Source organism: Leuresthes tenuis, unplaced genomic scaffold (assembly GCF_036924035.1).
Source record: "Leuresthes tenuis unplaced genomic scaffold, fLeuTen1.0.hap1 SCAF_11, whole genome shotgun sequence".
Taxonomy (NCBI): domain Eukaryota; kingdom Metazoa; phylum Chordata; class Actinopteri; order Atheriniformes; family Atherinopsidae; genus Leuresthes; species Leuresthes tenuis.
In genome coordinates this window covers 23,575,850-23,591,410 of record NW_027325365.1, presented here as the reverse complement: position 1 = coordinate 23,591,410, position 15,561 = coordinate 23,575,850, and the positions used below count along the sequence as shown (strand labels likewise).

The 15,561-nt window shown below is 41.0% G+C and overlaps 2 protein-coding genes across 3 annotated transcripts in view; one reads left to right on the top strand and one right to left on the bottom strand.

The window, feature by feature from the left end:
• pigg (phosphatidylinositol glycan anchor biosynthesis class G (EMM blood group)) overlaps nt 1-15,561 on the top strand; it is a 154,951-nt gene that overhangs the window by 122,631 nt on the left and 16,759 nt on the right. The gene's annotated exons all lie outside the window — the stretch shown is intronic.
• Nucleotides 1,107-15,561, bottom strand: part of LOC140318388 (pro-neuregulin-2, membrane-bound isoform-like) — a 56,780-nt gene continuing 42,325 nt past the window's right edge. The window contains exons 7-12 of one of the 2 annotated variants that reach the window (XM_072396190.1): nt 10,806-10,908; nt 9,955-10,081; nt 7,938-8,065; nt 7,469-7,684; nt 4,980-5,163; nt 1,107-4,380 (exon numbers count right to left, since the gene is read on the bottom strand). In XM_072396190.1, coding sequence (XP_072252291.1) covers nt 3,904-4,380; nt 4,980-5,163; nt 7,469-7,684; nt 7,938-8,065; nt 9,955-10,081; nt 10,806-10,908 — 1,235 coding nt within the window. In that variant the 3' untranslated portion in view covers nt 1,107-3,903. The remainder of the gene's footprint in view (nt 4,381-4,979; nt 5,164-7,468; nt 7,685-7,937; nt 8,066-9,954; nt 10,082-10,805; nt 10,909-15,561) is intronic. The other variant, XM_072396191.1, reaches the window with a different exon arrangement.

The window sequence follows — 15,561 nt, the reverse complement described above, 5'->3', positions numbered from 1 at the left end:
GAAATCCTGAAGCTTCTGAGCTGCAACACTTACGGCAAAAAAACCCCACTTGATGGAGAATGTTTTAAACAACAATCACTCACCCGTGACCAATAATATGCTGAATAACTAATTTACATAGTAACATAGTTACGTTATACAAAAGTGGCAGAGCCAGAAAACTTTTATGGAGGTGGCCAGGCTGAGACCATCACTTTCACTGCGGTGGCACAGAAAGTTATAGAAGTTTAATTAGGTTAAATAAACTTTCTATTTAGTTTGTAGTTAAATGTGCCATGGAGAAGTAGAGCGTTTATGTAATTCTCAGCTAATCGAAAGAGGTCAGGAGCAGAATTTAATGTTAAGCTTTCTAAATTACACATAAAAGCAATGAGAATTTCATGTTTAAATGACATAAGTGCACTTGGTTTATCTTTTAAATGATATTTCTAGTCTGTTCTCTGAAGTGATTTCCATTTACCTTATATCTACATTTATTTTCGTTGATCTATTTACTGGTTTATCTGTTGCATACACATGCAGCACATGTTCTGGTTTCACGCCAACAATCCAATCCCAATTAGCACACCCGTGCACACGTCAACCAAGTTATCCATAGAGGGTCCCAACTGGTTTGGGTGCAGTCAGAATATAAAGACAAAAAAAGAAATCACAAAAACACACATCCATACTTGATTTTCCATTTTTATGGGATTCCGCCACAGACATGACTCTTTCCCTAATCTTCAAACATTCAAAATAAAACTCTGACCCTGTGTGTCTACCATTCAGGTCCTTAAGAGGACCGCACACACACGTGATTATTTTGTTAGCATGTGTGACACCTGTTGCCACCTCAATATACCTCAATCAAAGCTTCCCTGGCATAAAAATCCTTTTCATTTTCAACTCTGCTGAAGTTGTAATCGAATGCAGTAATGCTGATTTGGAACACCTTCCTCTGTTCTGACTGACTGGCAGAAAGTTTCATTAATTTAACTCCTCGTGATAAAGATTTCATGGCGCTCCGGGTAAGATAAATTCTTTCATTCCTCTTTCAAGGTAGGCCATGAAACAGCAGAGTTATTTTGTTACAAAAATGACAGGACTGATTCAAAATGGTAGGAATAAAGTTTTATTTTTCATATGAAGGGGTGGTTTTGGATTTTTCTTCTTTTACAAGTAGTATGTTTTTGATAAAACTTGCAAAAAATCTTCTAGCATATTCCAAGAATGATGGACATGAAGAGAAGGGGATTTATTGCTGAATGTTTAAAATGAAGACACATTTTTTTATTTCTTTTCTTTTTTTTTTTTTTTTTCACCGAGTGGAAAAACAATTTGCTTGCTGCTTTTTCCATGCACCCAACTACCAGTACCACTAGGACATGCAGGGGGTTTGGAGGTGTCACAGGAGAGGAAGGGGAGAAAGGGCTGAGAGGGGGAGAGAAAGGGAAGAAGGAGGAGAAAGAGAGGGAGTTGGGAGGTAAAAAAGACAAACTGCTCGACAAACAAACATGGAAGGGATGTGTGTGTTTGTGTGTGTGTGTGTTCTACTAAATCGTGTGTGTCAATGTGGGTGTCGGTGTGTGCTTCAGTATGTATGAGTGACATGTGGGTATGCAGCAGGTGAGTGGGAAGCGCAGGGTGCGGAGAAAGGGGGTGGGGACATTAACAATTCAACTAGCTCTAGAAGCACACTATCCTTACTTGCAGTTTTTCCACATTGCAAATCCCAGATTGATTACAGTGATAGTAAGACAGAACTAGGTAGACCTTTGGGCCAGGTCCCCAGATAATACTTTTATATATTTCTAGAATGGTTCCCCTGAATCGGAGGGGCTTTGTCGCCATTTTTAAGATACTCTCTACATCTGTGATCCATGCATCGCCTGTGTGAAAAGAGAAAAACAAAAACAACTCTACTCATTAGAAATAAACTCCAACAGGGACACATATTGTATCTGACACGGCATCATTTTCCTCAGTGAGCTCGAAAGGGTCTCTAAGGGTCGAGTGGAAGAGTTTTGACATGTAACGCCTAATGTTAGTGTGCAGTTTCGGAGTATGCCAGATGGGGGTTTATTTTCCTCTGCTGGTTGCTTCTGAAGGTCCTAAGAGGGGGAGCAAGACATTAAGGTGGGTGTTGATGAAGGGTGGAAGGGGCGTACAGAGACAAATCATTGTCAATCTATGAGACAAAGCAAAAGAAGTTCAAAGTTACAGAAATGTAAACCAACGATGCAGTAATCAGGATTATCAGATACCACCATTTGGCTGCAAGCAAAACAAAACTCAGAAATGCGTTTGTCTTTCCCATCACAGCTGTGCCATCGCTACTGTGGTAAAACACGGGGATGATTCTTGGCGCCTGCAGCTGAGGGAGGGCCTGTGATGTTTCCCAAAGGATTATATCTTTACACACACACACAAAAAAGAAAGAAAAGTAAAAAGAAAAAAAATGGAGTACTCTGAATGGTATCTTCCTGTCAAAGGGGGTTTGTGGAGATGGGACAGAACTCCAAGCTAGGCTCCTGCATCAGGGGCCTTCACTTTTCACCATCGACCATGTCAATCTAACACAGCCACACACAAGTTCACTTACACACATACGACCTTCTGAAGTAAAAAAGAAAAAATACAGAATCTCCTTTCTGATTCCAAAACTTCAGCTCCCTTAATCTTGGCCGTGAGTTAATGCAACACAACTGAGTGAGTGGATGTGCATCTGGCCCTGTGGACTGAACTGTGACTGAGATGATGTGATGATGCGCTCTCTGCTTTGAGTCTTTTGGCTGTGATGCGATGGGGAAAGTCCTGAGACACAGTGCGGCTCTAAGCTGCTGGCATAGGAAACGGGCGGGCTAGGCAGTCCACTGGGGGCCAGAGTCAGGCTGGATTACAACTGGATTGGTTGGGTTCGGTTTGGATCCGCAGCTCCCTGACCGACGACTGCTCACAGAGGGAGGATCTTACAGTGCAGTGGAGCTTCTGGCAGCGTGACGATTGACGAGAAGAACATGTCAGTCAAAAAGAGACCACGCCCATTGTGGTGAACAAGGCGCCAGCCAAATGAGGCTTCATGAAGTGCATGGACTGTCTACTCAGACAAACACACACACACACACACACATAAAACAACCACCATCAACGTTATGGCGGCACCCTGAACACCTACAAAAGAGTCTGAGGTCACCACCCCTCAGCAACTCCCAAACACTCTTCTTTCCACAGAAGTTACAGGAAATGACTGACAGGCAGCGAACAAGGACATTAATGACCGATGTGTGTTCATCCCAGAAATCTACCCTACACATCCGGTTGCGTCAGTGACTAAATGTCCATGTGAAATGAACGCATCGTGTGGATGGTACTCATGTAAACAGACACCTTTTACACAGGAGGAATCAATATTGCATGATGACATAATCAGATCACAGTTCAAAAAGAGGAAGATCCCAAATCAGAGAAGAAAACCAAAGCAACAGGAAGGAAGAGGGCTGGTCTCTATAAAAATGAGGAGTCTTTATAAGAAAGGCTACAAAAACTCAATGGGACCTCCGACTTCAGCATACAGCAAAAGGCACCACAATATTATTCTAGTTATCTAACTTGTGAAAAAATTGGCACATAATTCTCTTATTTTTTCATCTCTCATAATGCTGTAAATCAAAAAACTTTACATATAAATATCCCCCCATTATAAAAAAAGTCTTTGCTGTTAGCTAGTAGACAATTTTTGCTGAAATGAAAATAAATATTTCATTTGTTTAGAATATCTGTCTGTTATACAAAATAAAAATATTTCTCCTAGGTGCAGGTCCCTAGTCCACTGGTTGTATGTAGGAAGAAGGGGAGTGTGTGTGGTGAAGGGTCGGGGTGTGGCAGGGGTGTCTGGGGGGCAGTGGGAGGGGGGGTCAAGTCTTAAAGGGGCATGTTGTCAGCCTTGGAGCGCTGTGACTGGGAGCCGCGGCTCTGCCCGTTGCTGCGCATTCCGGGCCGACTCAGCCCGCGGTGCGTCCGTGAGTCCGTGCCAGATGACGAACGGAAACCCGAGACTGTTAGGGGCGGGTCCATGTTCATGTTCTGCATACTAAGGAAAGGTGTGCTCTCCCCGTGAGCATCCTCCTCCTCGTCCTCCTCCTCCTCCTCCTCTGACTGGCTGAAGCTCTGTGAGCTGTAGTCCCGTAGGCCCGCTGAGCGCTGAGAGATGTGTCCGTTGAGGCGGTTGCGTCGCGGGCGGCGCCGGCTTCGGATGGGTTCTCGTGAAGAAGCGTACTCCTGCGTTGTCTCGTAAGCCTCGTCGTCAGGGAGACGGTAAGGACTGGATGGTAGACTGCCTGTGCTCTCTGTCAGGTAGGGTCGCCGCGGACGCCGGGGCTGCCTGTACAAACTGCCGTCCTTAAACACAAAAACGGAAGAACATTTCTGAAAATCTAATGTTCAGGAGCTTCAGCAGCATGAATGCCAACACAGGAAGTTCAGGTCAGAAGCTACATTTTATCTAACTTAATCTAAATCTAAATACAAAGGCTATGACAGAAGATAACTAGTCCTAAAAAGAAGCACCTAAAGTCCTCTGTGATGTAGAACTACAAAGATGTTCACCAGCTTACTCGAGTGAAACTGCCGTTCATTTTTCTATGATCAACTTGGGCATTATAGCTTAAGTATTAAATTGCAACTGAAAATCATCTCAAATAAATGTACTAATTACTCCACTTTTAGGCACATTGTAAATGCAACAAGGCCTACCTGTTTGTTAAATAAAATATCTGATGTTTCAGAAATGATAACCTTTATGAAACGTCAGCTTTGGGCTAATGTGACAGACGAGGTCAGGAAGTGGCAAAAACTTTCAGTTAGACTGACACTTTGTTGACTTTGGTCTTCTCATAAACTTTGTTGTCTATGAAAAATGCAGAATATCACCAGCCATATGTGTTACCTGGTGACAGGTGGTCACCATAACCCTGCATCACTGTGTGCGCACTACGTACATCAGGGCATCTTAGCAGCGGCTGGTCGTCATCTCTGTGGTAGGCGGCAGCAGCAGGGGGAAGGGAGAGGGCGTGGCTTGTGTTGGGTGAGGTGATCTGAAAGGTGGGTACCTGGGGTGGCAGCGGGGGGTAGTGGAACTCCACGGGGGACAGCCGTGCCGGTGTGGTCAGCGCAGACACATATCTAGATGAAAAAGGTGAAAACAAAATAGAACAGTATCCGAGGCATATTAGGAGATCTGATCATTGGGAGAGTGTGAGAAAGTGCTGTAGTGTATTAGGCCGCAGCTCTCATCTCATAGACTATGCTAACACTACCAGGATGAACAGGATGTGGATAGATTTCCAATCGTCAATTCCGATTTTCAATTCTTTATTTGAAAATTCAGAATGTGGTCCAAGATTGGATTAAAAAAAACACTTTATGGCTGTGCGACACAACTGAGGATACTCATATCAGATTCCCTTTGGCTTTTTATTCAGATGTGTACGCTGAGTGTCGTGCGTCACCTGGAGCATAACTATGGCACTGCTGGCAATAGCTGCTAAAACAGGAGAAGCCGTGTCCGTTCTACTTGTCCTTCTCAATCTTTTCCTACACAGCCAGACAAATGTTTTATGTCAATTGGAGCTAAATGTTATCCACAAATTGGCTGCGATAGCTTCTATTTCAGAATTGTTCCCGTCTTACTCACTTCAAAGATCCCATATGATGTTATTTTTTAACAAGTTTCAATTTTCAGCTCAAAATATTGCACAGAAAGTTCACGCTATCGTATCGATAATCAATTTGTTTTTAAGCCGGTTCAAAACGGGCTGTTTTGTTATCTGAAACTTTTAAGTCCATCCGAGCTGTTGACTGTGACTGAGTTCAGCAGAGAGATGCAGGACTCTGAGCACACAGCAGCTGGTAGCCACGTGAATGACTGCACCAGGGAGAAAACAACAACTTTCTCTCTAGGTGACAACTTTACATGAAAACATACTTATGTGCATAGGGACTGTGTCGGACAGCGTCACAGTTATAAAATCAAACTGGTGCTCGGAAAAGGCACGCAGTTCACAGGCCTCGTCTGTGTCACCATTTCAGACCTGTTCCACTGAAACAGAAAATCAGCTTTGTTAAACTCCTGTATGGAAGCACAGACAAGGACGATAGAAGCAAACAGATGTAAAGACCCCACAAAAAGGCAGATGGGTTCAGATTGCACTACGGCATCACAAAAATACAGCCAGACAACCTTATGTGCTGGTTCCAGATCAGTTAACTTTCCTCAGTGTCTAATTGTCCTTCAGCATCAAATAGTTCTGCTCAAAGGGCATTCAAGTACTATTTCGCTACGAGTTCGCATTTTGACTTTTGTGTTTCAGTTTGGGCCTCAGGTACAGTAGTTTCACCGTCAATGTCCTTGTCACTGAGCACACAGAAGTTTAGATAAAGTAATGACAAAAATCAGCATGATAGAAAAGTGGGGAATGGGATTGCACTTTGCTGACGAAAACACACTATGCAGCTTTAGCTAATGAGTGTCAACCACTCCCTCATCTGTTTTTTATACTAGTTTCCACTTTAGGGCTGAATCTGACAAGGCAATAGGAGGGGTATGTCTGGATTGGTCACCAGTTAGTGACAGCGTTGTTCAATTTAAGCTTGAAGTCAGAAAACTTCAATTTAGAAATGAAGAATTTAAGATTAAGACTCAAAATGAACAAGAATGACGGCATAGATTTTTTTTCTTTATACATACAGTTTATGTATTGGCCTCCTGAAGATGGATGTCAGATTTTTAAGTCCTGAGTTGTTTGGAACACAACGTGGCACATAGATGAACAACTCGGTTCACACCTTCAGGCTCTGTCGTGTCAGCCCTTCGTGTCATATTGAAACGGAAACACTACAGCCAGGTGGAGCAGGTTCACATGCAGGACCTTTCTGACATGAAGTGGCAGTGTTAAGCACTGAACCACCTTGCAAAAAATCTGTCACAGAAATGTAAAAGACATCACTGCATATGTAGCTAAACAGATAAGAGAAGACTTTAATAGGCATACTTCACTGAAAAAAGCATAGTTTTAAATCAGTTTAGCCACACCAGAGATCCCAGCTTCTGTTGTGAACTGCAGCTTTATATATCTGCAGTTTTAATATTGTACTGACAAAACCTAACAGATCTGATGTATTTCTCTTGGACCCGTAGTTTATCACACATTATCACACATTTATAACTTGGTTAAATTAAAGAACATCGTGTGTGTTCAATAGGGAAAGTCAGAAATTAAATCAAAATTATTACATATTGTCTTTATCCTGAAAGAAAGAAAAACACAAATCCAATAGCAAATATGCGCCACATGGGGTCACCAGAGAGTAAAAAAGCTCTGGTATGTGAGAAAAAAAAAGAAAAAAAAACACAAGAAAGCAAAAGTGTTTTAGTCAATGAGTATAACCCCTTCTAAATCCCCACCACTACTGCTGCCACTTCCACTACCTGTCACTGTGAGGTGAGTCCCTTAGAGAGTCGTAGGAGTCCCCATACTGCATTCCCGGTCTGGATTCGTCCGCACAGCCCCAGTGGGCGGCCCTCCTCGCCATGCATGCCGGACTGCTGCACTTACTGGTTCCCACAGAGCTGGAGAGCCCGCCTGACTGGCAGTCTGAGTTCACACTCTCTGTTCGCTCCATGCTCCACGTCTGCTCCTCGTGTCTGCAGGTGTGGGTGTGAACACAGCAGGTTTGAAGGGTTTTCACAATGCAAATATGATTCAACACTTTGTCTCCACTTGACTCGTTTATTATCTTCATACTACTGGAAATAGGTGCTACACTGTCCATATTTGGCAAAAACAAATGAAAATACAATGACATAATAATATCCTATATAAATGAAAACAAAGTGTAAGACCTTCTATATCTGAATCGTGTGTATATCCTGAGTTTCATGCACGTGTTTGGTCTACCTGGAAGCATGTGAGGCAGTGGTAGAGTGATGGGAGCGGGTGGACATTCGACTGCCTGCATAGTTGCCTGCACCCTCAGCTCCGTGGCTGATCACGCACTCTGTCGTAGGGACGCTCTTGGAAATACACTGAAAAAATCCAAATGAAAACACGTGTTGCATCCGCTATGTTCTGATTTTCAAAATAATTAATACTAAAAAGAGAATTCAAACAAACTAAGCATACACAACTTTGAGGTGACTTCAAATATAAGAGGAAGTGCTTCAGTGTTGCTGACTCATGCTGATTCAATCACTAACTCAGATGCTCTGTGTTTTCTGCCCTCTTTAACATCTGTCAGCTATGTGGCGCTAAATTTCTCAGTGTTGTCAGTGAATCACAGTTTTATAAAGGCAAACACTCCTGAGGGCACAACACTGCTGAAGGCTAAAAGAGCTTTCTTTGAAAGGCTAAATTTAAATCCCAAAGCACAACAAACTATCAGCAGCCCCAGCTGAGGAGAAGTGACCCAGCCGAGGCTTCCTGTGCAGATTGCTCAGGTGAAGCTGGCGCTCACTTCTGAAGCTTTTTTCTTCTTCTATCCTTACTTTAGTATTAATGAATATCTGAGAATATTCTGAGCATTTTGACTCCAAAGTTCTTTTTATAGGATGGTTATATTTAACAAAAAGCACTAATATGACTGGTCTTATTTTAGCAGTCGCCGTAGGCTTTGAAAAAGATTACAAATCCTTTTCCAGTGAAGTTCACACATCAAGTAAAACATGACTTTGATATTTATTTGAACATTACACATGACAAGACATAAGACAACATGTCAAGTTGTTGTATCCCCCCCCCCCCCTCTGCATGATAAAGGATCTCAGCCTCTTAACAGTTCCTCTTTCTTGTAACTTGTGTTTTTAACCGTAACACAGGCATTTGGTCTGGTGTAGCCTTGATGAAAAAAAAAACAAGACCCTCCCTGAAAAAGGTTTTGGCTGAATATGCAGCATATGTTCCTCCAAAGCCTGGACGTATTGTTCAGCGTTAATGGCATCTTCATGGTGTGCACTAACGCACCCCTATACAGTAATTTAATCACTGATACTGGCTTTTAACTGTTTTTCAACTTTGCAGTAAGAATTTCGGCAGTTTGCCACCTCTCCTTCCACCTTAAATGAGCTTTGACCCGGAAGAGTTGGCAGCATATCACAATACTGCTTCCAAATGTTTGATCGAACATTTGTGAAGGCAAGGATGACCTGTGTTCACTAATAATGATTTTCACCACTGAATCGTGTCTCTTTATAGCACAGCGCTGTCTGAGGACTTGAGAATTTTTCCTGGTTTTCTGGCTCATATTTTGCATTCATACTGCAGGTTTGTCTAAATTCTTTAATAAGAATTTAATAAAATCTTTTAATGATATCAGGTACAGCAGATGATTAAATCTCCAAATTTCTGATTCACCTGATCTCAAATCTCACGTTGACAAATGTTATTCTATATTTCATTGACTGTTTGCTCGTGCAATCTTTCAGAGTGGTGACTCTCTGGAAACCTCTTAATAAAAATAAACCATCCTGGTTACTAATGGATGCTTGTAAATTAATTGCTATAAAGAAGTGTATGTAGAAACTAAAACAAAAATGACGAATGCTAATAGCTATTAGCATCTGTCATACACTCCAGCAAAGACATAGTGCTCGACATGCATCATAATAAACCGATACATTTCTTACATTAAATTGAATATTTATCAATAAAGGCATACTATTTATATGTAATATTATATAACTAAAATATAATGATAAAATAAAGATGATTAATATTGAAAATTTTGTCATTTTGCCACAAACTGACTTTTTTTCGAGCTACATTTTTTTCTGTTGTGGGAGCAGCTCTTCAGTCTGTCCATAATGACATGTTTTGTTTGTTTTTTCTTCTTTCCTCAGCATGAGCTTTATGACATGACTTTATTTCCTGTCAGTGAGTTATAATTGACCTGCTGTGTCTCTCGACAGTGTGGACTCACATCAACCATGGGGATCTCCTCAGTACCGGGACCAGGGGGTTTTGGCCCATTGGCCATGGGGTTTGGCTGCTCCACACACTGATTTTGGTTTTGGTGTAGGTGACTCTGCATCTTCTTCCTCTGCTTCCTGGAGAGGCGGAGATGGAGAAGTGATCTGATAAAAGCTGAAAGCTGAGAACGGTTTTCCCTCAGTCAGTCTTTAGGAATCCTTTTGATTAATATCCTTAACATTCAGTACTTATTTTACTGGAACCTCTCTCATCATATGATCCTCAGGGTAAGCAAATACACAATAACGAGTGTCTAGGATCAGGTAAAGGATGATCAACTTGTAGGCGAATGGACTTTTTAGAACACGATAGATCACCTAATCGAACGGCAAGCAAGTGAACAATAAAACAATTAGAATTTAGCCTGAAAGACCTGGCGTAATGGCATATCTGCTTACTTTTTATGTGCATGAATATGCTAGTTTTTGCTACTTTATACTACAAATAAGAGAGGATCAATAGCTAAGCTATGATAGATTTAATCAGACAGGAGTACAAATAGAATTTTTTTTAAAAAAACAATATACTTTGTAATAAAATAGTTATTTTAAAAACTTTTTGCTGATAATAATTTCAGACTTTCAGTCTGATTCTGAATTTGAATGCAGGACTTTTAATTATGACAAGGTATTTTTAGACTGCATTCCTAACAGATAACACAGGCTCTTTCTTCTTCTTCTTGCATCACAAGCTGAAGAACCAGCTAATTACTACTATTTCGTTTCTCTGCAGGAGGTTAATGTGAGGGTTTAGAGCCTTTCATAAAAGGGGGAATCATTTATCTCTCCTTCAAAGACATACTTGGTTTTGCAGTAGGCCACCACACAAACGATGCCAACCACTAACAACGCCACACAGATGCCTGTGATCGTCAGCACCCGCCTCTGGTAGAGCTCCTCGGCCTCTGAGGATGCAAACACACACATACAAATGCACGCACACATTCATGTGTTGAAGATAACAGACAAAAAAACAAAAAACAAACACACACACACACACATACAGCATGAGCGCCACTCTACTTATGGTAACCACAGAAACAGTTTTTCTCACTTGTCGTCTGCTACCATCATTTCCCTCGTGCTGTCTCTGCAACTCCTGCTCTATCATGTCACAGGTCTATACTTTTACTTGTACTTAAGACATACAGTGCTTCTAAAACACAGTCAGTCTACCATTTCAGAGAAATCATTAAAACATGGAGAGGTACAAACCTACATACAGACATAGTTCTCCAGCTGTCCCTACACAAGTATATTTACAGTGGCCATGGTGATGTAATGCTACAGATGACACTGGAGGGGGATCTGATTGCATGCCTGTATGGATGGACTCAACAAAAGACAGGTTGTCCTGGTAAAAAAAACAACAACAAAAAAACATAATAATAATGATGAAAAACACTGTTTAAAGAGTTAACACCACAGTGGCCTGGAAGTTTGATAAAGCTCACCGCAGTTGTTACAAAAGTTGTTTGTGTGATCCTTACGTTTTATGTTCCTGATCTCATCTGAATAGGTAATATTTTTGCCAAAATGCTTTATAGCATGTGCAGCCTGTGGTGGTAACCTGCTTCTGGTAGGAGAGGACATGATGTAAATAAGGTCGGCGCACATAAAAATGACTTTTCTGTGAAAAAGAAAGAATAATAGGTTCAAAAGACTTATTAGCTTGTTTTAACTCAATGACTTTTCTGTGCTTACGTGGTCCAGCAAAGGTTCTTTTGTTCCCAACTAAATTTTCATAAATGAATCTTGTATGTTTTGGAGTAAAAATGAATGCACCACAACCAGAACACACCGGATAAATATTGGTCACCACCATTAGTTGATGTTAACCTTAATACAGGTGGTTTATTTGCAGTTAACAAGCTGAATATATACTGATACAGATGTTAGGCCAATATATATATGCATCCCTAGCATTAACAGGTGCATTTCTAAAGTGGCTTGCTTTGTTTTCTTTTCTTTCAAAAGAATTTACCTGCTTACACCCCTCTGTGAGAAAGGTTTTACTTTCTTTGTCAAATGAAACAACATTAATGTCTCATTCTAATAGTTGTGACATTATATGTAAACTTAGCACCAGGTTAAAAATAATGGTTTAGTTCTCTCAGAAGGGTGCTTCAGACTGAAAGACTTGACAGTGATGCCACATTGCACTGAAGTATACTTCTGAAGCCCCACATCACAAAAAAAATCTTTATGACACCAGTATCTGCCTTCTGCTTTCACCATGAAAGTGCAAGGTCAAATGTGCAAAGCGATCAAACGAATTCATGCGCTCCAACTTTAGTTTTTTAGTGATGTAATCCTAACACCCAGGGGAACACGCACTTTTTGTTGTTGGGAGTTCTGCGCTCTGGGTTGAAAGAGTGAGCGCCGCTCCTAAATAACGTTTAAAATGCTGCTTGTCAAAAAACAGAAAATGAGTCGACAGCCTTTTTTTAAGCAGGTGCCCCCATGTTTAAAAAAAACTGCTGGTGGTATATGCACCTTTTTGATGTAAACAGTTTACTTCCTTGCAGCATGGTGAGGCGTTAAGCCACTAGAGGGCAGCAAAGATTTTGGGGGTATTAAGCTATTTTTTCAACTGTATTTTAGTAATGTAACCCTAATCCCACTTTAAGATATTTTAATGTTCTTTCCTTTATGTTAAACCCTAATCAGATCCATTTAATAAACTTATGATAGGTGTGAATTCTATGAATTACAGTATTATGAATCTGTATTATTATGTATACTTTTGTGACATTAAAATGAAATTGGAAATTGACAAACGTAAGACACAATTAACTCTTTAAATCTAACGGTTTTTAACTAGGTTATTTCCACTTGTCTCAACAACTGCCCCAACTGTCTGTTGATAGTGGCACAAGGTTTGCAGTGAACCTGTGTGAATGCTGCACCATGTTCGTGTACCTGCTGTGTGATAACTCCGATTCGGGGCCGGCTGTGGCGTAACGCTGTGTGTCTGAACGGCAAGCGCAACAACACAATGATGGAGAGAGCAACAAACAAAACAGAACGTGGGGAGAGGGAGGGAGGAAAAGCAGACAAAGCAACGTGGTGAGGGAGGAAGAAAAGAAGGAAACACAGACAGAGGGAGAGGAAGGGAGCTGAGGGAAGCAGGGGCGTGTCAGGAGAAAAGTGCAGGGAGAAACAGATCCCCAGGAACCACAGACTCAACTGATTTTGTTCCCTTATCAAGTAACTGGATTATAAAGGTTCTTGAATTGTTAGTTTCGGCCAAATTCAATTCCCGTAAGGCTCCCAATAACCTCTCAATGTCCTTAACCTTCTGCAAAACAAAATTAACAATGTTTTACTGAGTTTAGAGTAAAACTAATCCTGTGCTTACTTTACTAGCTCAAAATAGAGAGTTTCTTTGACAATTGGTTGCCTGAAATCTGATCATTTGTAAACCCCTTTGTGAGGTCAAAATCTTTCATCTTTACCCAATTCATTCCATCACCTTTTCCCCACTTTCATCCCACAGAAAGCTCTAGACACGCCACTGAAAGAAGGGGAAGGGCCCCGAGGGAGGGGACAGGGAGAGTCTCTAAATAAAGGGCCTCTATGGGGACTGACATTAGAGAGCCTTGGCCCGGCATTGTGTGTGTGTCACAGGGTACTGATACAAAAAGGCCAGAGGAAAGGGAATGCAAGCTGACTGGCACAGTGGGGCCAACAGCAATAATGATTTAAGACAGACGAGCTCTTGACTCTGACACTGAGTCAATCAAGGGCATAATAATAACAGCCTGTGTTGTCAGGCCTTTTGCTTGCTTTTGGCAATGCTTTGCAAAAATACTCACAGCTTAGATTTATACAACAAGCTGCTGCAGCAAATATGCAAATTTTCAAAGCCCAGAGTACAAGTCAGATATTGAAGCATGATTTGATTTTTTAACAAAGATAGCTTTTTCCCTGAAACATGCTCATTTAGTCATGAAAAAGAAGGTATGCCCTCTTTTATTTTTTGGGTTTTGTGCATCAGGGCATTAGAAATAAAAATCAGCTGGTCCCTACCAGGTCATAAATTAAGATAAATACAACCTCAGATGAGAAACAACACTTAACATATAACACAGTGTCATTATTTCTGCAAGAAAAACTAAACCAAAATGCAGAAGCAGTGTGTAGGAAAACTAACTACACCCTTACTGCTTCCATTAGTAGCAGCCAGGTGCAGCAAATTAATTTCACTTGAATCATTTATTTATTAATTTATCTCTATAAAAGCAAAAGTTCTGGCAGTTTGCTGGTCTCAGGTGTTCAGGTGTGTGTTAACACAATGCCAAGGAGGAAAGACATCAGCAATGATCTTTGAGGAACTATCTTTGCTGCCCATCAATCTGGGAAAGGATATAAGATAATTTCCAAACTATTTCTATTCCACAGTGAAAAATATCATTACATTAGATTCAACTATATTGTCATTGCACATGTCACAGGTACAGGCAACGAAATGCAGAAGTTCATAAGTGGAAGACATTCAAGACTGTTGCCAACCTTCCCAGAAGCGGACATTCCAGAGAGTTCACCCCAAGGTCAGACTACAGTTCTCAGAGAAACTACAAAAAAAAAACAAGAGCTACATCTCAGATTCTACAGGCATCAGTTTGTATTCTAAATATTTAAGTTCATGACAGTACAGTTAGAAAAAGACTGAAAAAGTATGGCTTGTTTGGAAGGGTTGCAGGAGAAAGCCTCTTCTCTCTAAATAGAACATGACAGCACAGCTTTGGTTTGTAAAGCTGCATCAGAACAAACCACAAGACTTCTGGAACAATGTCCTTTGAATAAGTGAGACTAAAGAGAGGAGGTTTGGTCATAATGCACAGCAGCATGTTTGGAGAAAACCAAACACGGCATATCAGCACAAACACCTCATACCAGCTGTCAGGCACGGTGGTGGAGGGCTGATGATCTGGGCTTGTTCTGCAGCCACAGGACCTGGACACCTTGCAGTCATTGAGTCCACCATGAACTCCCCTGTATACCAAAGTATTCTGGAATCAAATGTGAGACCATCTGTCTGACAGCTAAAGCTCGGCTGAAACTGGGTCACCAACAGGACAATGATCCCAAACAGAGCAGCAGATCTATAACAGAATGTCTGAAGAAGAAAAGAATCAGGTCCAGACCTCAACCTGATTGAAATTCTGTGGTGGGACCTTAAGAGAGCTGTGCATAAATGAATGTCTGCAACCCTAATGAACCAAAATAACGTTGGAAAGAAGAGTGGGCCAAAATTCCTCCACAATCATGTGAGAGACTGATAAACAATTAGTTCAAGTTATTGCTGCTTAATGTGGTTCTATGAGTTTCTGACTCATAGGGCGTACTTAGTTGACCCACATTGTTTTGTTAAATTAATAATGACACAGTGTAATATGTCATTTGTTGTTGTATTTTCAATTATCTTAAGACCTGGAAAGGACCAAGAGGTTCTTATTTTTTTAATTTTTATTAAATTAAAACCTTGAAATTAAAAGATGTACTTTGTTGTTAGCCAAACTTTGATTTGGATATTAGATTCTATTTCAAATCAC